We start from the raw sequence: 27,117 nt of genomic DNA, 5'->3' as shown, positions 1-27,117 counted from the left end.
GAAACGGTGCAAGATTTCCTCCCAATCCCAGATAAGTGTTATTAGTTGTCAGACTACAGAGTAGAAGCCTTCAACCCTGGTGCTGGAGAGCCCCTGTTCAGTTTGTCTAACTGGTGACCTGTTTCTAAAGACTAGCAACACTTGACTGAAGCAAGTAACTCATGTAATCAAGATAACTCTGGTGCTTGAGGCCTGAAAGGAATCTAGATTTTAGACACAAAATCTCTGACTTACTTAATTCAGTAAAACACCTGTTTTAACTGCTCACAAATGTTCCATATCTTAAGAAACTGGGTGATTTAATAGTGACCTACAAAACCTTCTAGACTGAAGCTTGTAAGGACCGGGGTTGGAGATTCCTGCTATACAGATTTCATCAAACTCTTTTTTCTTAACAAACAACAAAGAATGACACTGTTCTCAGCTCACAGAGTACCTGGACATGTTGGGCAGCATCGTCCTTTTTGAACTTTGGGGTTCTTACAGTGCACAACACACTGCACCTCTGATTCTGTGATGACACCTTCCTGTTGGGGAGACAGTATGAAGATAGCTCACACTTCTATCTTTCTGAAAGGAATCAACAGTATCACAACTGTCAGATAGTTCTGCATGTACTTCAAAAAGCGCAGAGACCTAAACCAAAGCCTTTTATTTTTAAACAAGGAATTCGTTTTGGGATTTTCTTACCTGGAACAAAAACAAACCAACCAAATAAATATTCAGATGTTTCTACAACACATTAAAAAAAAAAAAAAAAAAAAACCATCGGCCATTAGGGACACTGGTTTGAAAGGCATTATCTTCATTTTCTGTCATTTAGGTTTATACGTCTTACATATACACAATAAACGGATGATGTCCAGAATGTGATTTCAAACATTTCAGGTTTTTGTTTTAAAAAAAAAAAATCAAGAAAATTACTTTTCAACTACTTGATTCAGTGTATTCTAATTTCAAAGTTGGGCTCTGATATGAGTGAAGCCAGCCCTTAGTTCGTGAATGCATTATTTTTCTGAACACACAGCTGACGAGCATTTTGGTGATTAATTGCTGCTCAAATATCCACTCTTCATGATTGTGTCTTTATTTCTGGTTGGACTGCTACACGGCATGCTAACCAGCTGTTCCAACAGAGTTTCTGAACAAAAATTAACTTGATTGGTAAAGGAGAAAAAAAGCAGTGTTATGTTTTCTAGTTCATTGGTGAAGCATTCTATTATAGTCTGTCTGCCCTGATGTGGGGTAACTATAAAGTTACTTAATAAACTGTTTCATAACTAAAAGCATTCCTAGGAGGCAGATTTTTATAGCCTTAGGGCAACGTTTTCTATGTCAACTTTGATTTTTTTTCTCCCTGTAAACATACACTTTACAGTTCTTAGGTGTGTCACCCAGATGAGATGCCTGAAAACAATTTCTCTCCAAATTCGTACATCACCTGAGATTCTGATACGTGAATTGAATTGAATACACGACTACTTGCAGTGCTGCCTTCTCCTGAAAAAGAAATGTGGGCGTTCGAGGAATGCTGTCGTCATGCTCTCAGTGTATGCACACATAATTCCTCTGAAATGTTTCAGATGTCCATACAGCTGATACTAACTACGCTCCAACTCTCAGCTCCTCCACTCTAAGTCAGAATGCATGCCTTGAATTATTTGGGAATTTCAAACGTGTCGAAGGAAGAGAAAGAGAACCTCAGACCATCTACCACTGCTAATTTAGCTTTTTTAATATACAAAATAAATATAATTCTCCTTCTCACCACCAGTATACTTTCTTATTATTTGAGAACACGTGCAGACTCGTGTATAATGAGTTCAATCCAAAATACTCATCGGCAAGGGGGCCAATTAAAGAAAGAAGGAAATGAAACAACAGGCAGCTACAAGGGACAGAAGTGAATCCTCACCTTGCCTGATGGAAACGGACCATTAGTGCTGTTCTGGCGCTAAGGTCTAAAATAGAGCCCAGGGAGGACCACACTCTAGGTTGGACTTTACTTCTGTGCAGAGTATGGAAATGTAAAACCAATGTAAAGGCACCGATTCGTCCTGCTTACCAAGGGGACAACATCTCAAGTGGGCTCGGCAATTAACTCAGGTTTTGTGTAGACCGTATGAACAGTTGTGCAGTTTCAGAGTGGTGCCGTCTTGCAGGCAGATATGCTAATTCTCGATAGGAATTTTAGGCATTTGTTGTAGTTAATTTAAGTTTCTAAAAACAAACATGCATAAATACAGTGATAAGTGTCTTGTGGTGCCGAGTCTTCCTTTCAGTCCTTAAGCACAGCCATGATTTAATAAATGATAAAAGACCGACTGAAGTTTGTCTTCTATGACTATATTCTTTCATTTATAATAAACTCCGGAATAGTTATAAAAACATGGAATGGTAGTTCCAGATTAATCAAAAAGTTTTTTCACAGATTTTAATTTTGTATTGTACTTTGGAAATTAGGATACTTTAAAAAATAATGGTCTTCCAAATATTTTCAAAAACTCTTCATTAAAAAGAATTAATATTATAGTAGCACATCTGACACGATACCTTTACTGCAACAAATAAACTAGTAGGCAAAACCGCCGTTGTTATCAGGAGTCAATCAGTTCCTAAAACATAAGAAGCGTTCCCTGGGCATCAGATTATTCTTTTAAATGGAAACACGCTGGTAAACAAATTAACACAGCAGGCAGAGTAATTAAGCAAGAAAGATGTTTCTCTCAGATAATGACTGTATTTTTCATTCTTTCGGGGACAATTCAAACACACGAAATACACAGCATTATATATCGTTCTCCCCTGAAATGCATTTATAAATTCCACTTTCTCATACGTTACATGTTGCTTAAATATATTTTTTAAATTCCCACAAAATTAGTTGCAAAACAATTTTTTATAACTTGGTATATTAAGTTTAATTCTAATACCAGTTTTCTAATACCTGGTGGGTTTAATAGGATATAAATATCACATATAGTATATATATATATCACATATGCGGTAAACACGTTTGAAATATATATTTTTAAATTCAAAATATTATAAAACATACATTTATTATCTACTATATGCATATATTGTACAAAATAATCCATTAGGTAATATACTGTCCATGCACTATGTAACACTTGATAAAGAATACTGTACTAAAAACACATAAATTGAGATATATTTGTCAGAAATTATATTTTAAATGTATGAAAGTTTAAAGCAATATATCATAAAATATATTTCCACATTTTTTTCATTTTGTTAAATTATGTTTTATGCAATGCCAAACCTAAAAACACATTTTGAATTAATACAATACCTATACAATCTATTTTATATATTTGAGTCAATATATTTTAGTTAGTTTTACTTATTTTAGTCCATGATTAAAAGACGAGTATATAAAAGTCACGATATACATTATTTTTTCGCCGCGTTCTGGATATTGGTGCTTTTTGTGTATCAGTATTTGGAGATTTAACTTTCCGTCAGTGAAGACTGTATTTCATTGCATGAACTCACAGCGGGTGATGCCTATTGATTATTTCATCAACTCTCCACTGTCCCAAGTCTTTGCACACAACAGGTAATACAGCTTCATAATTATTTTGGAGGGGCCGGTTAATTTCTTTTCATTTGCTTCTTATTGCTGAGTAAATATCACATCAGTAAATATCACCTTCAGAGTCAGCCTAGCCAGCTGAAACGAAGCTCCTCAAAGGCAGGAGAAACTTATAATAGGTGGACAAAAAAACCAACTAGGCCTGGTCACTCCCCGAACATTAACCTGCGTAGAGGCCTAAGGTGTCGCACTTGCGTGCTCTGATAACCTCGCATCATGCAGACAGCAAAACGCTCGATCTCTTTAAAGTTCAGTTGTAATCACTTTCTACTCCAATGCCCCTGCAGCCATTTGGATTGCCTGACATTTTCTTTTTTGTAAATAAGCCCTTTTTTTTTTTTTGCTGAAGACCATTTAATTGTGCTGACAGCAGCTCAATATTTAATTACAGTGAGACCTTGGCTGTCCCTTCTTTAAACTTCAGACACCGAGGAGTGCTTCTTATTAAGAGAGCTCCAGCTGCAGCCACTCCCTCTACTGACTGACCCCCCTCTCTGCAGCTGGCGGGCTACCAGGCCCGAAGTCTCATCACAACAGATCTGCGCAGCCAAGACTATAAAATACCGAAGCTTGAAACCTGGCTGCTGTGGCCAAGATGGGCTGTTGTATCACCCCAGACACCACACTCCAGATTTATGGAAAGGGCTGACAAGAGATAGAGAATGAAGCAGTGAGTCACAAGAACTGTGCTGAGCACCTAGAACTGCCCTACCCCACCTCTGTCAAGAATTCAAACACACAAGAGATTTCACAGGCTCTGGTCTCACATCCCTGGAACTTCCAGTGTGACTGACAGGTGACAGGCACACACATGATATTATTCAACATGGTTTCACTTCAGAATATCCTAAGCGAATCTTGGAATGCAAAACTAAACAACTCTTAAATCTGAGATGTATACCTAAACGAGTCGGACATTATGTTACAGCTAGGTGGTTGGAAATGTGCCCATACCAAAACTAATACATTTCTGAGTGGTAGTTCTGAATAAGACTTGCTCAACTTCTGCCATCCTTCGCTGTCCCTTGATTATTAAATTTTTTCCACCAATCCAGGTGGTCAAACGACTACGACTAACTGGCTGGAATGAAACTCCTTCTAGTAGTTCAGACTTATTTCATGTTTCATTGCATAGTCTACTGGCACAGAGCTTCAAACTGATCCATTTGCTTGTGATCACATTTGCCTAGAGGCGAATTCAAAGAACTTAAGGTATGTCTGTGAGTCATAAGTAGCTTCTCAGTTCGCGACTGTTCCCGTTTTACCCTTAAGTCAGGGTTTCTTAGTTTATCTTGCCATATGTACTACATAAAATGGTAATTTATGGGTCTCCTTATTAAAGCTAGAATCAGGAAGGAGGCCGTTCCTCCTGGTGATACATGGCTGCATCACTTCATCAGTTCAGGTTAACATCTGCCTCCTTCTCAAGATCAGCGCAGCACATTTCCAGAACAGAAGAAAACAGCCCCTGTCAGATATAATCCTGGATAGTCGGCATCCTGAGGCCTGACTGGAGACGCAGGAGGAGAAGCCTAATCCAAGCAGATGGACAGGCCGTGCTGCCAAGTTTACCTGGCCCGTCTCCCAACAGCACTCGACAATAAATCAAGCTGCAGGCTCCCCACCCACTTCAGAGTTAGCGAGAACTGTCAGACTGGCCTGGGACAGAGCAGCAGAAAGACGGGTCCTCTTGCCCTGACAGGATTCTAATATCAGGAACGAGACGCAACCCCGTTCGCTCGCTCACGGAACGGTCGCCGGCCCTTCCCGGAGATCGGTTCCGACAGCGAGCGCGAGGCACGCTGGGTAATGAGAAAAGCGGTACCTGACATGAGCGCGTGGTGCACGAGAGAGACGAGACCTGCCACTGCGTGGAACTGTTGTAGTATCTCCCTTCGATCTGGCAACCTAAAGACAAGGGGGAGAAAATGACTAGCGTGCTTCAAAGCAAACTCTTTCCTGGTTTCCGAGTCCCGGGAATCAGAAAAAAAACAAATCAACACTCAAACAGAGGCCCTGAATCGGGCTAGGCGATGAAGCACCTGATAATGGCACATTTCAAATCCAGTATTTTCCGACTGGGTCTGACTAAGAAGAGAGCAAATACCTGGGCAAGCTGTCGGTAATGTGGGTGGGTTAAACTTTAAATTCAGGCGAATGTTTCTGTGGGCGCAGCCATGACTATCAGGTGGAAACGAGGTCAGTCCATTCTGGCATCACAGAAATGATCCGTAAAGATGGTACACCTTCATAGTCCTTTCAACACGGAGGCATGCTTTTTTAAGGCTTTTAATCCAGTCTTCATCTAGAAATTAACTGTTTATATCAGCAGTAAAAGCTCCTCTCACTCAATCATTTTGCGGACATCTGTTACTTTTCAATATGAGTTCCGCTGAATTTTTCCACTTGCAATGAAAAACAAAAAGGTTGTTTTTCACATATAATAACCTGCTCCCCCATACAGAGCAGATGCACAGGAACATGTACACATCAAAAACAATAAAAAGCAAGGTTCATAACTTACTATATTAGGTCATGTTCATGTTGAAAGCTCTACTTGATTAAAATAAAGCAAGTAGTTATGCTTATAGATGTATCTCCAAAAAGCTCAGCTTCAAAAGCACACTCTCTCATAAAACGTCCTTTAATTTAACCATAAAAGTGTTGAAAAGCTGGCACTTACGTGGAAGAATAATGTTTCACTTAAAAAGTTTACTCTTTGCATTATCTTTTATTTCCCCACAGTTGTAATAGAGCCCTGTTGGCAAAGCCATTTCAAAATATCTCAGCAATAAAGGAAACATCTGTCTGAAGGTCAAATTAAAGTCAAAGTTTAGAGGTCTACCTGGAAAACTGCCTTCCTTACTCTGTTGCAAGACCCCCGTTATTATGAAACATAATTCTTCATACTCCCGGCTGTCATTTTAAGTGTTTACTAACTAATAGAGAGAGGAGTACAGTAAAAAGCACATGGTGTTCATATACTAACAAATCGAGACAGTAATCACTCAATCTATGCATCTATGTTCTTACAAAAATAAAGTGCATGGTTTTTGGACAGTGGTTAAATGTTTTTTGTATTGTACATGGCAGACAGTGATATACTAAAGAATAAATCTTACAACTCTTGCACTAAAACCCCCTCCTTACACTGTTCGAGTGAGACCTCACTTGCTTCTCTGTTTCTAATGTGACATCATTGCAGCAGGACAGTTCATGTCCCCACCCAGCTCGTGCAACAACAGCTATCTTGCAAGGTGCCATTGTGTCAAGCATGCAGTGAAGGCCTTATTCCCTCGAACATCTGTGAGATGAGTTGGGAGGTTCTGGGTGGCAGTGGTGTCTGAGGTTCAGAGACCAGTGAAAAGTCATAATCTTGAAGACTGGGACCAAAACCCACAACACCACACCTGTAACCTGTATTGCTTCCTACCACAGCCACAGGTGTGCACCAGGTTACAGGTGTGCCTGTATGCTACTGTACCTGTGCCTGTGACTTTCACAATAGAATACCCGTTGATCAACCTTGTTGGTCATAAATGTGAATCAACATAATGACTTTACCTGTGTGGCCATCTCAAAAAAGGTCAATTTGCCCACTATGAAAAAGATTTCTTGAGAAAATCCTTGTTGCTTTAAAGACTCACATTCTTTTAAAAAGGTTCATAACTCCATGCATCAGATCCGAATTGCACATACACAAGTACTTGGTCACTCAACAACAAAAACAGCAAATAAGCTCAGTTTCAATACATCAGATTGTGTTTTTTTCTCTGGAGTCGTCTTTCCCCTAAACTACCATCAGAAAACATTTCTAAAACCAATGGGGAAAAAAAAATCAAACGGAACAGAGGCAGTTTACATGACATTAAAGCAGATCAGGTTTTGATTATGTTTCCAGCTGAAGACAGAACTAGGTAGGAATTCACGTAAGAACAGACGGAAAGCTTGCTGGTGACAAGATATTTAATATAGATATAGATTATCTCCAAGTTATTTTGTTAAATTTAAGAAAATACAAAAAGTCTGTAAATAGACAAAATAAACATTATATTTTATAATGAAAACAGCACCGGAGATTCAGCAATCATGATCAAAACGGCATCAAAATAGATTGTCTATCGTTCAATAGTTCTGTAATTTTTTTAGCTTATTTTTATCTAATTAGATGTCATGCACATGTCCTTCTTTATTTAAGTTTGACCACAGGCCGTCTCTGTATCTATTGTGATGCCAAGAAGTCTATTTGTTGAGACAGAAGTGTTTCTATGTCATCTAAAGATAATCAGGTGGGTAACAAGCATCACAGCTAGCCATGCTCTGTCACTCTGCAAGTCCAAAGGCAAGACATTCTGACAGAGATCACACACAAAACACAACTACAGGTTCAGTTTTAGGAACATGTAACATTAGGATATAGGTTTTATGTATTTGAAAACACTTGATATTGAGTTATATAAAAATTATATTTCGAAATTAAAGAGTGATAACTAATACTGTTACTCTAGTTCTAGAGATCAGAGATACTCGGCAGTTTCACAAGGGACCGTTGATGGATGACTGTTGAAAACAAAGGAATATATCAGAAAATCTTACTTCAGCGGTGGGCTGTACTAACACTTCATATTTCAATTTTACAGAAACCCTGAAGTATCCTTCAATGACTTGGTCACTATATGGAGGAATAGTAACTGCTTGCCTCCCAGCTCCCTTTATATACAGTAACCAGTTTTTCTCTAGGAGCCACAAAGAACACATCCCTCTGTATCTGTACTAACACATTCAGACTGGCTTTACCCTGTGACTAGCGTTAACGGTCATCATTCTCTTTTAAGAAACAGGTCAAGCAGCTCACCAATGACATTTAGCCCAAACGTATTCATTCCCCAGATGCCTGGTTGAATCTCTCTTTGATGGGTACGTCTGAGTCTGGACTCCAGCAACGGTCACTTCAGCTGTTAAACAGTCTCCAAAGTCTTGCTGTGAAGATGGTTGATTTGTTGTCCTTATCTACACCATTAGCTGCTCAGCTCTATATCATTGATGGGGCAGCACATTCTTCCAGAGCCTGTTTGATTGTAGATGTCCCAGGCTTTTATTCTGTAGATAAAATTTGCTAGTATGTCCTAATTTCCAAAGGTTTAACATATGACTTTCAATAGTGTCTTGACATGGTTTTGGTTTGCACACAGCTTGTACTGACTTTTATTTAAGTTGGCTGTTATTTAAACCCGTTGTTGCTGCTGTTGTTGTTCTGTGTTTAGGTTTGGAGTTCCCTTAATGTCTTTGTACTGGAACACACATGCAAATAAGCATTTCATTGCACTCGTGCATACGACAAAAAAACTGAATTCAACTGATGGGTTTTGATAAAGCCTCATTTTTGGCGTATCGCGTAAAGTTTGAAATAATAAAACTTGAGTATAACCTAATGCAACGTTTGTAATGTAAAAGCAGGGAATTCAGAAACTATATTTACAATGTCCTTGCCATGTCCATGTCATGGACATGTCCTTGCCATGTCCATGTCCTTACAATGTCCTCTGTGTACCCCCTCCTCCTCAGATCAGGTTATGGCAAAGAGTATCACTTCTGTGAAAGTTCAAATTTCTTCATTTCACGCTGCAGGATATCATTTCTTAAGCCCAATACATTCGATATTTCATCAGCAGCAGGCACGTGTTTGGGCGTGAACTCTGCTTGCTTCCTCTGGGAGATCACTGGCAGGAGCACGTCGAGTCTTTCCAGAAGTCTGTTTCAGTACAGACTTCTTCAGTCTCATCAGAGACGGAATACACTTTCTCAATTTACCACGGCTGTTCCTGTCTCACTGAAAGGTAAATGCTGGTCTTGCTGTGATCAGTCCTTTAGCTGCAACCTTCAACATAACGTGCGCAGACAGTCACACTAGAGTGTTTCTTTCACGGCAAAATACAGAAAATGGAAGTGACTAAAACACAAAACAATATTCTTTCGAGCATGCAAATATAGCTGTAGGCACAGAGGTATCACTGAATGACAAACGACCACATGACACAGTATTTAAATGTGTTTTTTTTTCATATGCTGCATACAAACAAACCTATCCAGACAAGAAATTAGGTGATGTACCTGATGCATAGATCACATGAAAAGGCTCAACTACTTTTAAGTATTGGAGTCTGAGTTTTTTTTCTTCTTATTTTCTACACGATGCACCACCATGAACGCGGATGAGAGTAACTCACAGAACAGCATGAAAACCACTCACTCTACCAAACGTAACGCCAAAAGTTATTTTGTAAAGTGGATCGAAACTCTACCTTTGCAGCTTTCACAGCAGGCACCCGTCTGCTTCACCACTAGGGCGCAGTCTTCGGATATTGGTGGACACTTTTCCTGCTTACAGTCAGCTTTTTGGTCCTAAATGTAGCAAGAAAAAAACATCAAGAGATATAATTAGGAATCTGCCTTTCTCAACCCTCAAAGCTTAATTACTGGGGGACTTCTATCATCAGTCTCAGTCGTGTATTTTGTAAGAGGTATCCCTTTGCTTTGTGATGTTCCTTCATTAGCTTTTTTTGCCCAGACTAAATACATATTATTGAAAAACCCAAAGGTTTCACCTAAATGTAATCACAGTCCTTACTGTTACTTTTAAGCAAATAAAAAGTTGTGTGTGGTATCTCTCTGATGCCTTCTCTGTTTCTCCTTCAGAGAGATGTGCCTTTCTGACTGCCGAATTTAACCCGGACTCTGTCATGTAATCTGAAGTTTCCTGTTTTGCTGTGCTTGTAAATAGACAATCCCAATGTTGTGTAACACAGGGAACACCAGAGCATGTTTTGGAAGATCTTGCCTCAGGACATGCAATCAGTATTGCAGTTATTTAAATACCTTACAAAAATACTGCTATGCAAATCCAAAAAAACAAAGGATATTAATAGATGTGAGATGCGTGACTATAGGAAACTCAGACCTAGAAACTACTTATGCTTTTGTTCCAATGGATTGCAATTTCAGGGCGAAAATAGTGCTAACAGCATCACATAGTAACATGGAGCAAAAGGCTAAAGTCTCACTTCTTATTTTCTGCTATTTTCCCTTGGATGAGAATTGATTTCCTCATCTTTTATGAGAGAGCCAATAGTGTAAGCTGGGGGTTCGTCACTCCTCTGGTTTACAACACACCAGTCATCATATCCTAGTCAAGGTCAGTGTCATAGAAAAGGATTGGTTTTCGTTAGATGAGAAGTCTATCTATCGATTTTATTTCATAAAAACATAGCAGTCAATAAAGTAATTCATTAGTGCACAATATTAGAGACACTGATGAGTGTTTTTTCCATTGGCAGAGGTATCTATAACAGCATAGCAATGGATTAATAGCCAGGCTACTGTTTCAATGCATTTGCATACCATGGCTCGCCTCGTTATTTTGTACTGATGGCTTTTGAGAGCACTTTTGTTTATGCATAGCTGTGCTCCTGTTTCTAAACAAGAAATGTAGTAGAAGATGTATTAACAGATGGTTTCTCAGTCCCCCAGAACAATATGCAATGTGGTCCTTAACTAAATGAAAAGGCAGAATTCGGTACTCCAACTAATCTTCATTCTTCAGTACCAATAGGTGCTGTTTCAGCTGATTAAAGATGCCAAACAGAACTGAAACAGCATGAAGTAAATTCTACCATTTTTATCTAGATACAGTATTGGTTATTACTCTATATATGGCAGAATTAACTGCTGCTAAGGTACGTTATCATGGTGTCATTTTATTAAAAAACACTGTAATGTAATTATATCTTCTCACACATTATCCAATACCAATAACATTCCCGCTGTCCCGATTTTCATAATGGCATTAAACTCATGGTGACCAAATGCAGCTTAGTCGGAAGTTCTGAAACGGCACACATCCTTATTCATTGTTAAATAATAGGATTGATTAAAAAAATAGAAAGTTTCAAATGTCTAGATAACATGACTATGTTCAGGTGTACAAATAAACAATCTGGTCGTTACTCTTCAGTGACTCACGCTAGGCATTCCCTACAACGGACTTTCAAGTAAATCAGCATCTCTGACACGTCATGCCAGCCTTGGTTCTCTCATATGGTGATTATAGGCTAATGATCACTAGATGGCGACAGCTGAGACTTTTTACTACCATGCTGAAAATGTCACTACACTGAGCGACAGAACATTTCAGAATAATGGGTTGGAGATTAATGACACATCTAGGCAATATTCGATCCTATTTTACAAATTTGTCAAACGAACAACCAAAATGTTTATATATATATATTGCACTTATTGTACAGCCAGGAAGAGAGTTCAGAAGAATCCCGTGTTTATCAACACATCAGTCCATTTTCTAACTGCCTGATCCAACACAGGGCAGTGGGAGAGAGCCAGGGCCCATCCAGACAGGAAACACCCGAGATGGGACACCAGTCCATCGCAGGGCACACACAGACACGGACACACACGACAGGGGCAGTTTTCCCAGCAGCCAATGAGCCGACCAGTATGTCTCCGGACTGTGGGAGGACACCAGAGCGCTCTGAGGAAATTCACTTCAGGCAAAACATTCATTTTCACCTATTGATTTTCCTCAAGGGAAGCCTAAGTTCGCACAACAAATCAATGTCTCCTCCATTTAGGGCAGGCAGGTCTTGTCTCTTATATACACATTTCCAGATATTACAATATATTTTAAGCTTAAACACACATTTAGTCTTTGATTAATGTTTTCATATATCACTTATATTTGGACTATCATTTGGTATTGCACTGATACCAAATTAGTGCTGGCTGCTGAGCAGTGCACATTCACAGCAGTGTAAGTGTAGCTTTGTGCTGCTACACAATTATCATTTATTTACAACAAAAGTGAGAATCTGGAGATTCGAGCTGCAGCAGGGAGGAGATTGAAACAACACAGCCTTCTGCCTGAGACTGAACAGACGTCTATAAAAGAATTTCATCCTAAAAGCCTTTACCTACAGTACCCATTCACCCTCTGACTTCTTGTAACTAAAACAGAGCACAGGTTTTTTCCCAGGATATGCGGACTCCACACTCGAGTGTCACTGAGCATGCAATCACGTACCCAACCCAATCATTTGGATCGAGGAGAATCTAAATCACAAGATTGAGCCCAGTGGCTCATACTGACCCCCATAAAGGATAATCCAGAGTGGTCAGTGAGAAAATCCCATTCCTCCATTAACATAATCCCCCCGGTCTTTCTGCCTGCCTGTACAAGCATTCATGTAACCCTGCCTAGCCACTCTTTAATACCCTGTGTGTTCTTCAGCCAGGAATTTCTCTCCCACAAATACCACTGGCTTAACATGGCTGGCACACGTCTGCTGGTAAAATGGACAGCACAGCTCACAAACATTAGTGGCTCTAGTTCGCTACTCCATTATTCTGTCTTCATTGCTGTGTCTCGCTTTAAGGGCTGCAGTCAAACGCAAAACGCCAGCAGATGTTCAAAACGAAATTAGTCATGACTAATTCTAAAACATGTCCTTAATGTCGTGCAGCTCATCTGTTAGATGGAGACACAGACCTATTCTGCCAACGTAAAACAGTGTTACTGACTTTAAAGCAGCCCCGTATTTTGTAATTTTTTGTTTGCAGCTGTAGGTTTTAAAAGTTTATTTTTCAAAAATTCTTTTGCGCAACGCAGGATAAAGGTTACTGCTGCCACTTCGTTTCAGACCAGCTGTCAGGCACACTGTCGTTAAAACATGGTGAGCTGAAGGTCTACAAGCAAGACACACAACACACTTGCTCTCTGCCTGTGGGAGCCTCACCCCTGAATGAAGAGCAGTGTTTTGTGGGCAGATTCATATGGAAATTGTAAAGTGAAATGTGGTTCTTGGATCAATTAGCTACACGCAACCAAATGAGACGGGACAAAATGTTGCCCTTGTTTGCAACCTCTGACATTCTTATGGTCTGCCTCAGTATATCCTTACAGTGGTGTGAGAGAAAAACCCTCCCTGTCTTCTTCTGAGCCGCAGAAAGAAAGCTTTCGGCCTCGACACAAATCATTTCTCTTCTTCCTGTTATTTTAAAACACTGCTTGACATATAAGGTTTCTGAAGAGTAACCCAAATAGGCCCACACAAGCAAACAAACATAATGCACAAAAGACTGTTTTCAGCTAAATGTCTTACCAGACAGACACAGGTTATACAGGGGTTGTCTGTGATATTAGGGATCTCCAAGACTTCTCCTTCATTTTCACAGCTGGCTACAGTACCTGTGGGAGATAAAGATCAATATGTTGTTGTTCATTGTTTATATAGCCCAATCCCAGTCTACGAGTTTACACTCATGTGCAAAATCAGATCGCTGATTGAGTGTGAGTGTAGAACTATACATCAGTGCCATAAAACCACAGTGCTACATCCTAATCATCTCCAGGCAAAGTTCATCATGGGCTGATTCACGTAGATCCTGAAGTGCTTTTTTTCACATTTCCTTCTTCTTTAGGACATAAATATATTCTGCAGTAATAGATTAAATATATAGTCCTACTGAACGCAATGATGATAGGATTCTGTACTATTTCTCTTATCAAATCTTTGGTCCTAATTTATAGTGAGCTGTTCTGAAAGCAATGCAAAATATCAGGCAATCATGTCAATCAGCAGCCCTCCAATGGAAGGTTTTTACCAAAAAAACACAACTGTGTTACATGTGGACAGCTTCTTTGTATTTAAGCTAAGGCTGCTGATGCCCAGAGAGACACGTTTTCCTCGTGACCCAGAGCATAGTGAACAGCAGTGATGGTGCACTGACCCATCAGACATTTGCAGGAGCTTGAAAGAGACCTGTAGTGGCGACAGCATTGTGTTACAAGATGGGATCGTCGTACACAGGCATTCTGATCTCAGGGTCATTGTTAGTGGCAGGATTATGGGTGTGATGTACATAACTGACATCGCGCTGTCTGTTTGCTGCTGGTACGAATGGCTCTTGCCTTTAGCTTCTGTACCTTGGCAGGTCACCAAACGCATTTGGACCGGTCCAAGCCCACAACCCTGTCTGATGTCAACTCTAGTGAACAGTTTAGGAACGGGAGCTCCCGAATGTGGGTCTGCAGGTGCTAATCCTTCTTGTGCACCACTCCTTGGATCAGCACCACTTGGCAAAGACTGGAGAAGAAACCAGCAAGACAGTATCAGGTGTTTGTCATGGGGATGCACTGCAGTCTGCAAGGCCAAATTCCATACTCTTTCCTGTGACACCATTGGGCATGTCCAGGCTTTTTTTGGGGGAGGGGGGTTATTAGCGATTGTTTTGACAAAGCTGTTTTGCTGTCAAAGTACACCTTCCATTACTTTTAAGTCTTTTTTTTTCCCCCTTAAAAACTGATTACACTTTACAAAATTGTGTAAGCACGGACACAGGCTGAGCTTTGACAAGTAAATGAGATCCCAAGGTTTGGAAGTTACCATTTTCCGATCTTGTAACTGTCATGGCTAAACCGAGCGGCTTAATGCTGATGCTTCTTACAGAAAGCAGGGAGAGAGAGAGCAACACATGAGCAACACAAGTCTACTTGAGGCCAGTATCAGACTGCCGTTTGCACGGGAGCAAAGGCGCAGTTTCACAGGGGCTGGCTGAGAACAGCCCCAGAAGCTCAGTGGGGTTATTGCCATCGTCTTCCCTGCCAGCAGACAACGCTGTAATGCCCTAACCGTCTGTCTTTATATTGCACAGTCAATGAGAGCAGAGAAGCTGCCTCTTACGATTTCTGACACCTCCCTGCACACATAGATTTGCACATACGACCATTGGCATAGTCCAACAGAAGGCTGGATAATCGTGCAGAGGACCTGGAGGTTTTGTGGAGAGGTCCTCCCAGACCGCTCAGCTGTGAGCACCTCCAAGGGCTCAAAGAGACCCACCTCACTAAAACCATGCCGATCACCCGCGCTCTGCAGGGATTAGATCTAACAGTGGAAACGACCACCACCGAGCACCTGTGTGCGACCGGGCAATCCCAGACATTTCCCCAGCGCTGAAGCGCGTTAGGTACGTCTCCAGACGCGTAAAAAGATATTGAAAAAGGCACTTAAGCAAGTCTTAACGGCGACGTTTTGGCAGAGGAATGCTGTAAAAACGTCCGCTCAGATCGGGGGTTCAGGGGTATGAGACTAAAAAATTATAGCGGAGATGTTTTGTGACAAGCAAGACCGATTGAATCTAGGCGCTGGCTGGAGTTAATTTAGAGATTTTTTATTTTTACCACCTCCCCGCAGCGCGATCGATTTCGGATAAGTGAAGTTCTGTGCAATTGACAGGAACCCGCACACGTAGATTTCCACTCATAAGCTACATTTTCCCATCAATCCAGGAAATGACTCCATAGCTTCAGAGGCTAATGTTCAATTTACAAGACATGTATATCGTTAGTCTCCGTTGCCTGTGGTGAACAGAGAAAAACCTTTTTCGAAACTTAATACTTCAACTCGCCCTAGAAAGGACTTTTCGTTCAGATATCAGTCGAGGTGTAGAGGGCTTCGTAGAAATGTCTGAGGTCTTCACTAGCCTTTGGCCTGTAATTACATCCCAGGATCGTTTCTCTAATTAACAGGTTGCATAAATTAAGTTCAGTTGGCACAATAAATCGCAAGCTTTATTAGTGACAAAAACAGCGATTAACAATACATTCTAGGCATTCTTAAAATGCCTTGTCAGCGCCATGCTTACTCGGATATTTAATAGGATACGCTTTTATTTTAATTGTTTTCACTTGACACGGGTATCAAGTGTTTGCTTGCGAAAGAAATAGTAGCGTATTTTTTTGTTGTGCTTGCTAAAATGTGCAGCAGGCAGTCTAACAATAATTAAATGTTGAGTATCAGGATTTCAGACCATTTTCGTATATCTAGAATGGAAAACTGGTAAACTCATTAATTATGATGGAGGTAACGATATAGGTTATGGCGTACATATTAAGGGATCTCCAAATCTCATTGTAACAGAGGAATCACCGGGTGGAGTACAGAGAATATACGAACAGCGTTAAATTAAGCGAAAGCCAATGAAACAAAATAAAGAAAACATCAGGAAGGTAATTGTTGACTGCCAACTCTTTTTTCTGAACCTCTTGACACCTAATATCTAACATTATACGGTAAGGAACAGAAAAGTGTTAAATTAGTTGTTGTTACAGTTGACATTTTCTGCAGACCATCATCATAGAATACATATATATAGTCTGTGTCCTAATGCATCTATTAATACACATCAGAAAGCATCCGTGTTTTCTCACGCTTGGCGTCTTGTGCTTACCCATGAGAAACTGAGAGGTGGACGGCGGTAGCTGGAACAACAAAAACATCATGTACAGGAGACTGCAGGTGAATCTCACGGAGAGTGTCTGCGCCCGCAGCGGCACCGCCACAGCGCCAAGGCAGCAGTTCATAAGCATCCCAGTTCGGTCCAGCTCCCGGATTAAAGAAAGAGACATCCTTTCCCGTTGGGCAGGCGGAATCGTGGGTGAATAATAGTTTTTTTGAAAAGATCGCGAAAGCTCCGGCAGCACAATCTCTGGGCAGCTGTGTCAGAGTCGAGACCCGCGTCCATCACCTGCGCCTCATCGTCCGCCAGCCGGACCGCGCACGGCGAGCGCACAAGCTCAAGGCGAGGTCGCGGCAGCGCTTCATTCCGCGTCCCGGGGTAGTCAGTACAATGAACGCATGTCCAGAAAAAAAAAAATCAATCAATCAATTCACAAAATTTCGAAAGATACGAGTTCTGACGGGGGGAGAAAAAAAATCAAAACAATCGAGGTAAGAAAACAAGAGTGGTATTTTAAAAAAAAAACGTCCAGGGATACCATAGACCAAGGAGAACGCAAAAGCGCTTTTAAAGAGCTGAAGATGCTCAAGGCGATGGCGGTGGTGTAGATTAGCCGTGCAACCAGCCCCGCACAGAAAGGGGATGTGTCTCCGCGATGAGAGACAGAGAGAGAGACCAGGTCAGGTAAGACTCAGCGGTGCCCCTTTCACTTCCAGACGTAGTTTTCAGGGCTGCAGCCTCTCTCTATCTCTTCGCCACCCCAAAAAAAAGACAAGCACACGCGTATCGGAGGAGTGAAAGCGGAGCGGCTCCAGTTAAACTTTCGCCGCCGCACGGGGATCCACCTCCTCGCAGCGAGAGATCGGCCCCTCGATATTTAAATCGTTACCGCCAGATCAATAATCCAACTCCTTTGACGTCCAGCACGCCCGCCCCCCCTCCTCCCCCGCCGTTCCTCGCAGCCCGGCCGCTGGTTCCTAATGAGCCCATCAGCGCAAGGAGCCGTGCCCTCGCCGGCGAGATCCACCTCCTGACTGCCGCGTATCTCCGGCAGGGCTGAATACACAACTGTTTCTGTTCAACACGCCGGCGAGGAGTGAAGACGCATCTCCCAGCAATATACAAACGGCTGTGCCCAAGCTCTTCTCCTGATCACTGGGGGGAGATCAAACTGCGTGTTATCGCGCCACACACACACACACACACCTTCCCTCTGGAGGTTTTGTTCTTGGGAAGTCTGCGGCCGAGGAGTGTCTGTCTTCCGATCACGCTTATCGATCCCTTTGAACGTTTCAAATTCATCTTTTCACGGGACGCCTCTGCTTTCCCACCGTCTCCGCAGCCCCACGTCACGAAACACAAGCGCACTTTTCTGAACCGGACGAGGTGGATTGTCAGCAATTCGGCGTGTTTAATGAAGCTTTTACCCGGGGTCCCCCGGAATAAACTATATCTGGATCAAATGTCACCTGTAAACTGTACCAACGGAAGATAATATGCGCTAATTACTAGAACAATGTAAGATAGGACGATTTCGCTTTTCTGACACGTTTCATTTCCCCAGTGGTTGCCTTAATGCGCTGTCTCGAACTGGTTTATGGCCATTAAAAAAAACAAACATGATGCCATTTATACACGGGAGACATATTAATGAAAATGATTTAGAATATTTTCACTTCGGAACCTAGTTTAAAAAACAAACGTTGACCCCTCAAAACGTTTGATATAGACTGTAAGCACCCCTGAATTTTTGTGAATACAGTCCATATCAACTGAAGTACATATCAACCACCTTTCGTGCTCTGTTTTAAGGCAAAGTATAACTACACAGCATTTTCTAGACTGGAGAACTGGGATTATAATCAACTCTATACGGTATACTCAAGCGATGATTTTCACGATAAGGTTACATTTAAGAGGTTTTAAATAGAAAAAGCATGCATTCAATTCGTCAGAATCTTTGCGTGGTTACTGCATTCACTAGTTGCTACTAAGAGCAAAATGTTATTAATTGTATATCTTATTCAGTTCGGGTACAATTTGTATGTTAATTGTATAGGCATAAAAAATATTCCAGATGCAATTGATCACTGGATGGCGACAAAGAGCACCTTTATGGACAAGTGTGGAGAAGGCAGATACCGCAGATACAGTTCAGATAACATCCTGCATTGAGGGCTTTTAACACAGAAGAACTTACACGTGCATGGTCATCGTCAACATTTCATTGTAACGCAGCTCAGAATGACCACCTGTGTGCAAATTAATTTACTTCCCAGACACACTGCGGCTCTTGGTTACACAGGTTCAACCGAGTTTGAAACATTGAAAAGGAAACACTTGAATGTGAACCAACATAATTCTTTTATTGCTCTCATTTTATAAACCCATATCTCATGCTGAATGCGTTTGTGCTCCAGTTATGACATATTGGTTAATAATCATGTATTGGTTGCATTGAGAAATATCCTCAAAATGAACTAATTAGCTAATATACATATGAATGAAGTAATGGCACATACAAAGCGGAGTATCTAGACAATTCTACGATAATCAAATTATAATCTGTGGCTGGTAAATGAATATTTTGGAGAGTGGATACATAAGTTCTCGTTGTTCTTTTTCCAGTTATGTAAGACTAAAACAATGAAAAGTGACTCACTGCACTTCTTCCAGAATACGTTCAATAATCTACACAATTTCCTATATCGCAGGAAAGCTCTAACTATGGGCTGAAATTTAAAAAAGGCAAAAAAAAAAGTTCTTTTGTCCTTATCGTCAGTTCCTCAGTGCCACCTCCTGTGAAAACGGAGCTGGGATCTGTAGGGCTGAAGACAGGAATAAATGCTGAGTTCGCCCAACTACTTTTATTTAAAAACCTAAAATTAATCTGAACTTTGCCCTCCACAGGTGAAAGGTTGGAACATTAAGTGACTTCTGCACTGCCCTGTCCACTTACACTCTTTACCCCTTTAACCTGTATTAGCACTGACTGGGAGGTTTATTAATTGCAATAAATTTAGGGTCTCCTCAGTGAGCCATCAAACAAAGCTATAACATTTCAACTGAAGACAAAAAGAAAAGAGGGAATTAAGTGTATCACTGATCATGTCTGAAATGTGGCAAGAAGACTGTTCGATGTTTTGTCTAATCCAAACTTTTATTAAAATTGTCTTGTACTTAAACATTGTGGCACTGTTACAATGGTATATTGACAAAAAGGGTACAACAGAAGCCCTGTATATTATACCAAAACAAATGATGTTTGTCAACATGGAACAGACTGGCTTTAAAAAAACATTTTAAAAATACAGATATACTGTAGATAGGCAATTTAAAAAAAAAAAAAGCCAAACAGGTCTTAAGCCCAGTGATGTGTAAATAAGGGTACGTTTAAAATAATGAAAATGACACAGAGCATACCAATGGTTTGAACTGAAGGTATTTTTATCAGAAATTTTGTACTTTATTCATAGACATTTGACCACTGCTGTTGAGAAACTCGAGTACATTGCAAAACTAAACATCTGCAAGAGTTTTAAAAAGCATTTTAAGATTCCCTAAACTCATCACCTGGTTTTAAACCACATTTCTAGTGTTTTGCTTTAAATTGTGAAATACATACCAGCTATTTTGCCCAAGATCTTACAGCAATGTTTCTAAAGTGTTAGTTATAATGCCATTTATTTATGTTTAATTTATATACTGTACATCTCAGAGAAGGTGGAAGAGACAAAGACGTTTCTTTAGTTTTATCCATATATCCTGGAAAACAGTTGTGAACACCCTCTGAAGTTTTACACAAGGCAGGGGTAGAATTTATCTGAAAAGCTTTTATTAAATTAAAAATATAAAAGGTTTACGAATGTGTAGTAGTGAAATGCTACTCTCCTGAAATCTGCACTGAACGGACTTAATCTGGTTCCAGATTATTTTACAAGACACAAACTCAAGTTCAGATGTTGTTTTTGTCAGCACGCGGTGATTATTGATACAGCAGCTTGGAGAACAATGCTCTCCACTTCAGCTCACCATAACACACAGTGAGGCTTCTGTTTGAAATGGCTATTTCTCTCTCTCATAAATCCAAACATGTCACATTTAATTAGTCCGTTTAGGGTGCAGATGAGGATCTGGAAGTTATTTTAAAAGCCAAGTCACTTCAACGTGTCACGTTTCCAATATTATTAGTCCAGTTGATAAACATGACCCCAGCATGGTCAAAAATAGGACTTCTAAGGTTGCAAGGGGGTTAAATCAACTCTCTTGCACACATTTAATCATTGAGAAAATAAAAAGGGTCAGAACGGTAGAGTTCAGTGCAAATGGAACATTATTTCAAGGTAACAGAGCACAAATAATATTGTTTGGATTTTTTAAAAATTATTTTTAATACGGATTCCAAAAGCTTATTTTGGAAGCATCCTCGCTCAGCATCTCAAAGTTGCAATCACAGCAAAAAAACGAGCAATATCCAGAAGGTAACGTGGGAGGTCCGAAGAGGCTCCAGATATTATTCTTAGCCATTTTAGAATGGGGAGTATTCATTTACTGTTCAGTGATACCACATGTTAAGGGCATGAATGAAACTGGTATGACTGGCTGAAAAGACGTCAAATAACTGCATGTAGGCGTAGCGGTTAGCAGAGATGGATTATGGAATGGGAGGTTGTGGGTTTGATTCTAGACGGGCACATGTCTAAAATAAATTCTCTGAGCTTGGCTGATGTTTTTCTGGAGGATAAATGGGCTTTGATGTCGCACATCAATGGAACACATTTTTTTTTCTGCCTGACAGCCCATTTATTTTTCAACTATTTATTTTACAATCAAAGCTGAAACAGTTCTTGCTACCCCTAGACGGAGACAATCTATTCAGTATTCTATCCACTCTTGCTGTACTGCTGCTGACCTTCAGGACAGCAATTATTAACTTAACAACAAAATTAAACACTACATACATCAACTAGAAAGTGGAGCTTTGAGCTACACAGAATTCCTCACACTTACTGTACACTTAGGTAATTCTATTCTTTTTCAATACAAATAATATTGCTTTTGGCTCTAGATGTGCGGCCAGGCTGAATGCAACAGCAGTGTGATGAAGGAGCACCAACAGGCACTTTCTTTCTGTCGGTACCTTAATTAACTCACTTTACTGAATGCTCCCTGTAACTCTAACTTCTCGAAAAGAGTTTAGCAGACAGGAGCTTACACCAACTTTCAAAGAAACCTATTTTGTACGCCAGCATGAGATTTAATTAATACAAAAAGATGCGTCATCTTAAAATATCTAAATATATTTTATCTAGCTTGAATGTCAATGTACATGTATATCAAAGTTTTAAAGTCCCTAAGATTTTTACCATGCTGACACAATGTTTTATTAAACAGATTTATAGAAACATGTAATTGTGGCTCTGGATCACTCTGACTTTAACAATCTAAATGGCCAAACTCAGTATAAACTCGGCCACTAGTTCTCACTACAGACAGTCCCAAAAAAGACAGAGGACGTGTGGTGCTGGTTTTCTGTGACTGTCAGATTACTACATTACAAAACACACAACGAATACCACATCAATCAATCACAGTGATGCCATCTTGCCTAATTCCCTGTAATATATTACCAGTGGGCATTAAATCAGACCTTTTAGAGTGGACAGAAAGTGGAGACAAAACAGCAATTCTTGTAACAAGTAATTCAACTAGCAAAGAGATATAACAATTCAGGATGTTTATACACGAGCATAACACTGTATTTGTCATGGAAATGCTTCTCAGTAATTCTGAGACACCAGTGCAGTAGATTTTCCAGAAGAAATTGATTCAACGCACAGAATTAACCTCTAAGCAAGCTTTCTTACAACCCTGCATGCTGACAGAGCTCCCAGCGCTGGTTTTAATATATACTTAATAAACACAATCTAATTTTTCTCAGCTAAAGGATCCTTAAGAATACAGACTAGCATAACTTGTTCTTTCAGCCCTTGAATAAAGATTGCTACCATTATATCATTCAATTTGTTGGTGGATTTTTTCAGCATTAACAAAACTACAAGTATTGGTCATGGATTTTGAGATCAGTGAGGTAAATTAATAAGCATTAAAGACAAATAAAATACATTTAAAATCTTTTACTATTTTTTTATATATTTTTCTAGACTTCTTTGATGGTGTGGATCTTACTACTTTTATTTATAATAAATATTGCTGTGTTTAGACACCTCTAACTAGGAAAACTGCACTGTAAAAAAGTCACTTGCTTTTAGTTACAGTACTTACTAAACTGTTAACAGTTAGTGCTCTACAAGCATTACATATAAAATAGTCTTTCTGTATTTATATAATAGTATTTCTGGAAAAATATCCCAAGCTATTTCTCAATGGGAATGCATATACTGTATACTGCCTGATTTGTTACCAATTAGTATATATTTTTTCTTGTTTTCTACATCTAAGTACAGTATTTTCTCAAAACTACAAGATGCAAACAAAACACATTTGCAATTCAGATACAAAGAAGGACTATCAAGAAGAAGCCAGCATTTACTAGCCAGATTTCAGTGTAGTGTGGTTAAATTCTTTTGTGTTTACATATGTTTAGACATTGAAAGGCAAGACAAATACAATCAACAAGTACTGTAATGTGTTGTGTTTTTAATGCCTTCCAATACAGTATATACAAATGTATGTACATGTTTATTATATATAAGTATTATATGTTCAGTAGATTATTACTAGAAGAGGAGGTTTAAAAAGGCATCAAGGGCAGCAGCTGTTTTTCATCCTAAATACTAATCTTCAAAAGACAGAGAAACTGTACTGGAATGCAAAAGCACTCTGAAGAGTGGAAAGCAAGAGATTCAGCACAGAACAAGTGGGATATGGAAATCTTTTTTGTTGTTGTTGGCTAATACTAGAGGCTACTAAATGAAACGCCATCAAATTATATTTGTAGTGTATTCTAACATCAGCAGACATACTGATTTATCTTAATGCTCTACATAGAAAAACACCATATACCTGTACTTTCATCTAATGAATAAATGGGGAAATTAAAAAAACAAATTTGTAATCACATCCTCGCTATGTGGAAAACACCTGAATTGATACGCGTTTCAAATAATACAGTAGGAGTAAAAGTAAAAAAAAATCAAAAACAAAAGCAATTCTGTATTCAAACACAGATACATAGCCTTTTTTCCCTACTTATTATAACAGCCTGTACACCTGTCTTCAAACTAAGTTAACTGAGAGCGTCTCAGTTACAAAGTCATAGTATCATGTATGACACACATCTATTTCTGCTCAAACAACTGTGTGGTATGTGTGTCACTGCAGTGTAAAAACTTCACTATTGATGTAACTTGTTGCTGTGTTTAATCCAAGATTATTTAAAAAGAGCTAACATTTAAAAATTTCTTAAATTGGGCTGCCAGGAGGAGGGATATTACCGAGACAATGAATGGGTTACGTTGCAAATAATGTTCTTACAGAGTCCTGATACCAGTATTTACAAGATTCAAGCAAACCTTTTTGTTGTTTGGTTATTTTACTTGGGGAAAAAAAAACCCACAACAGAAATAATATTCAGTGGTTGCATTTGAAGTGGATCCACTCTCCAAAATGCGTTTGGAAGTGTGAAACATTCCCAGAGACTTGCTCGACTGCTGGTCGAGGAATGAGGAATGAGAAGCCAGTGACAGTCAGCTCCTCAGCCATCCTCTGGCACAGTCCGACTGTCCTCTCCGGTCTTCTCTGTGGGATCTGGAAAGCAGACACAGTGCCGAAGTGTTATTCACTGCAATGAGGCACATTATATTAAGCAGAATTCATGCAGGTTTCCTAGACATTGACAATTTCTTTTACTACCTTCACACTGTTTCATGTGCTACTTGCATACAGGCTAATATATTAAATAAAAAGGTGAATATAGAGAAAAAATATTTAACTCCTGTTAAGAATTTGCACAGCATAGTTCAGAGATAATAGTTCAGATTAATTTAAAATTAAATTTAATTTCAGCATGTAATTCATGTAGTCTTTGTCTTGTCTGGCCTTTGGCTTTTACAGTCAAACCAAAGATAATCTCCTGTGATCCTTCTACCCAGTAACATTTCAACAGATCATTAGAACATGCTAGAAACACATTAACAAAACCCAAGAGGCATATACACCCTGATGTCTTTTTTTTTTCTATCAAAATCTATATTCCTGACTGACTGTGTATAAATCTCTTCCTATTGATTGTCTATACAGCCCTCCTTATCTGCGTAACCCACTCTTGACTGTGAATCAGATTTAAGTGGCCCAACACTGGTGCACAGACCAGTATACTTTGTATACTGTCAGGCTGCTTCTATCAGCACCATCAATTTCAGCAATCAATCAGAAATAATAGTTAAAACCATACATTTCCCGTACATTAATGATGTGTAACACCATTCTTTGTGTTGATTTGTTGAAGGGGGAGACCTAACTAAGAAAACACCTGTGTGTGCACAATTTACTTGTTTTCATCTGTAGAGATTACAGGACTATTGTAAAAAAAAAAAAAAACACACTGACAAAGAGAACTATTTATGGTTTAAAAACTAAGCACAAAGTAAGGTATCACATGTCATCCAAGCGCTATTGTGTTGACTGGAGCCTAGATACTTCACCTAAATTAACCTTCTTAGATGTAATCTTTGATTTATTAGTTCATATTGTTGGACAGACCTTAAGCGATTCACTGCCATGTGTGGGAATATCTCTATGACGACCGTAGTGTGGATTGCCCAGTTCCAAGTAATTTATGGCATTCTTCATCTTCCTTCAATGCCTCTTAATTAGTTAAGGGGGATAAAGTCACGACATAACTGCAATTATTAATATCATTGGAGTACGTAAATCAGTGGAGGACACTCCTTCGTTACTCTAAGTGTCAATCGTAAGCCATTAGTTTATATGCCTTTTAGTGTATTCTAGGTCTCAGCATAGTAGAAATCTACGTGTTTCCCACAAGATATTTGACTCAGAAGGTCTAAACGAAGCCGTGGTTAAAGGGTGATCGCTGGTACACAGTAAGGCTGAAAAGCCAGTGAAGTGTCTCCCCACAGATGCTTAACGTCTTGGCAGATTTATGTCTGGCAGTTCTGATTGTTCTGCCTCCCTGTCTAGCATGCTTTCATTGTTCCTGCTAATTTATATTGGGGCAACAGACTTCTGCATCACCATTAGCTCCTTCTTTTCTTCCTGCCTGACTAATCCTCCTAACTGATAAGGTAAGAAGAGGGCCGTCTGCAGAGCAAGCTTTTCCATATGAATAGGAGGGCAATGTCCTGAAGACTGCTGTCTCCGTGACTGAAGACTGCATGTAGTGTGAGAGGCAGAGCTGGAGAAGGAGAGGCGTGCAGGAAGAAACTCAGCCTGAATGGAAAATCTCGCACGTCTCAATGAAAAAGTACAAGGATCACATAGGATCCACGAAGATTCCAACAGTAATTTTATCCCCACTGAGCTGCTCTAAATTGACACTAACTAAACTATGCAAAATGCTGAGCTACCATCATTCTCAATTCTTCCTCACACCTATCATTATATTTCCATTTCTTGTGCTACATCAATTGACTCTTTTTGACCACGAGAGATGCTGGCGAACGTGGCAAAAGCAAAGACTTTGTTACATAATGAAACCTGGGAGCCAGACCACATGGAAGCATGGAATTATATTCCTTGAATTCATTTTCTCAGAACCTTTTTGGTGGGAATGGACAACCAAGTATACACAGATCTAAATTCATAACCCTTACTGTCAGGCAGAGACAACAGGCATTTAAAACCAGCACGCCGTCTGTCGTTGCAGATAGCACAGGACATGGATTTTTTTCAATGTAGGCAGGATTAACGCTACACAAAGTGGGCATCTGAGGAAAGTTCGGCAAGCTGTTCTTAAATGTGTTCATTTGTCAGCAGGTATTGAGGGGGCAAGAAAACTCATTTTAACACCAGCTGATGGTCTGGCATGCACAGGATTGACCATACCATTCTGGGAAACGTGTCCTGTTGTAAGGGGCTACATTCTGCTGTAGTTATCAGGTGAAATTCAGAAGTCTATGAAAATCATCGCATCGATGAATCAATGCTTTCAAACGCACTGTTAGAAGAATCTCAACCACAAAATGAAGTCAATTTCTAGGGTG

At 39.8% G+C, this 27,117-nt stretch overlaps 2 protein-coding genes across 5 annotated transcripts in view; both read right to left on the bottom strand.

Moving 5' to 3' along the window:
- The window catches only part of bmper (BMP binding endothelial regulator), a 35,362-nt gene extending 16,997 nt beyond the window's left edge, over nucleotides 1-18,365 (bottom strand). The window contains exons 1-5 of the mRNA XM_088602057.1: nucleotides 16,922-18,365; nucleotides 13,792-13,877; nucleotides 9,922-10,021; nucleotides 5,445-5,527; nucleotides 437-527 (exon numbers count right to left, since the gene is read on the bottom strand). Coding sequence (XP_088458183.1) covers nucleotides 437-527; nucleotides 5,445-5,527; nucleotides 9,922-10,021; nucleotides 13,792-13,877; nucleotides 16,922-17,099 — 538 coding nt within the window. The 5' untranslated portion in view covers nucleotides 17,100-18,365. The remainder of the gene's footprint in view (nucleotides 1-436; nucleotides 528-5,444; nucleotides 5,528-9,921; nucleotides 10,022-13,791; nucleotides 13,878-16,921) is intronic.
- Nucleotides 18,366-20,071: 1,706 nt separating this feature from the next.
- Nucleotides 20,072-27,117, bottom strand: part of bbs9 (Bardet-Biedl syndrome 9) — a 150,298-nt gene continuing 143,252 nt past the window's right edge. For all 4 annotated transcript variants that reach the window (XM_088602054.1, XM_088602052.1, XM_088602053.1 and 1 more), the window contains one exon: nucleotides 20,072-24,700. In XM_088602054.1, the coding sequence (XP_088458180.1) occupies nucleotides 24,648-24,700 (53 nt within the window). In that variant the 3' untranslated portion in view covers nucleotides 20,072-24,647. The remainder of the gene's footprint in view (nucleotides 24,701-27,117) is intronic.

The sequence above is a fragment of the Lepisosteus platostomus genome, chromosome 12 (assembly GCF_059453375.1).
Source record: "Lepisosteus platostomus isolate fLepPlt1 chromosome 12, fLepPlt1.hap1, whole genome shotgun sequence".
Lineage (NCBI taxonomy): Eukaryota > Metazoa > Chordata > Actinopteri > Semionotiformes > Lepisosteidae > Lepisosteus > Lepisosteus platostomus.
This window is presented reverse-complemented; position numbering and strand designations above follow the sequence as displayed.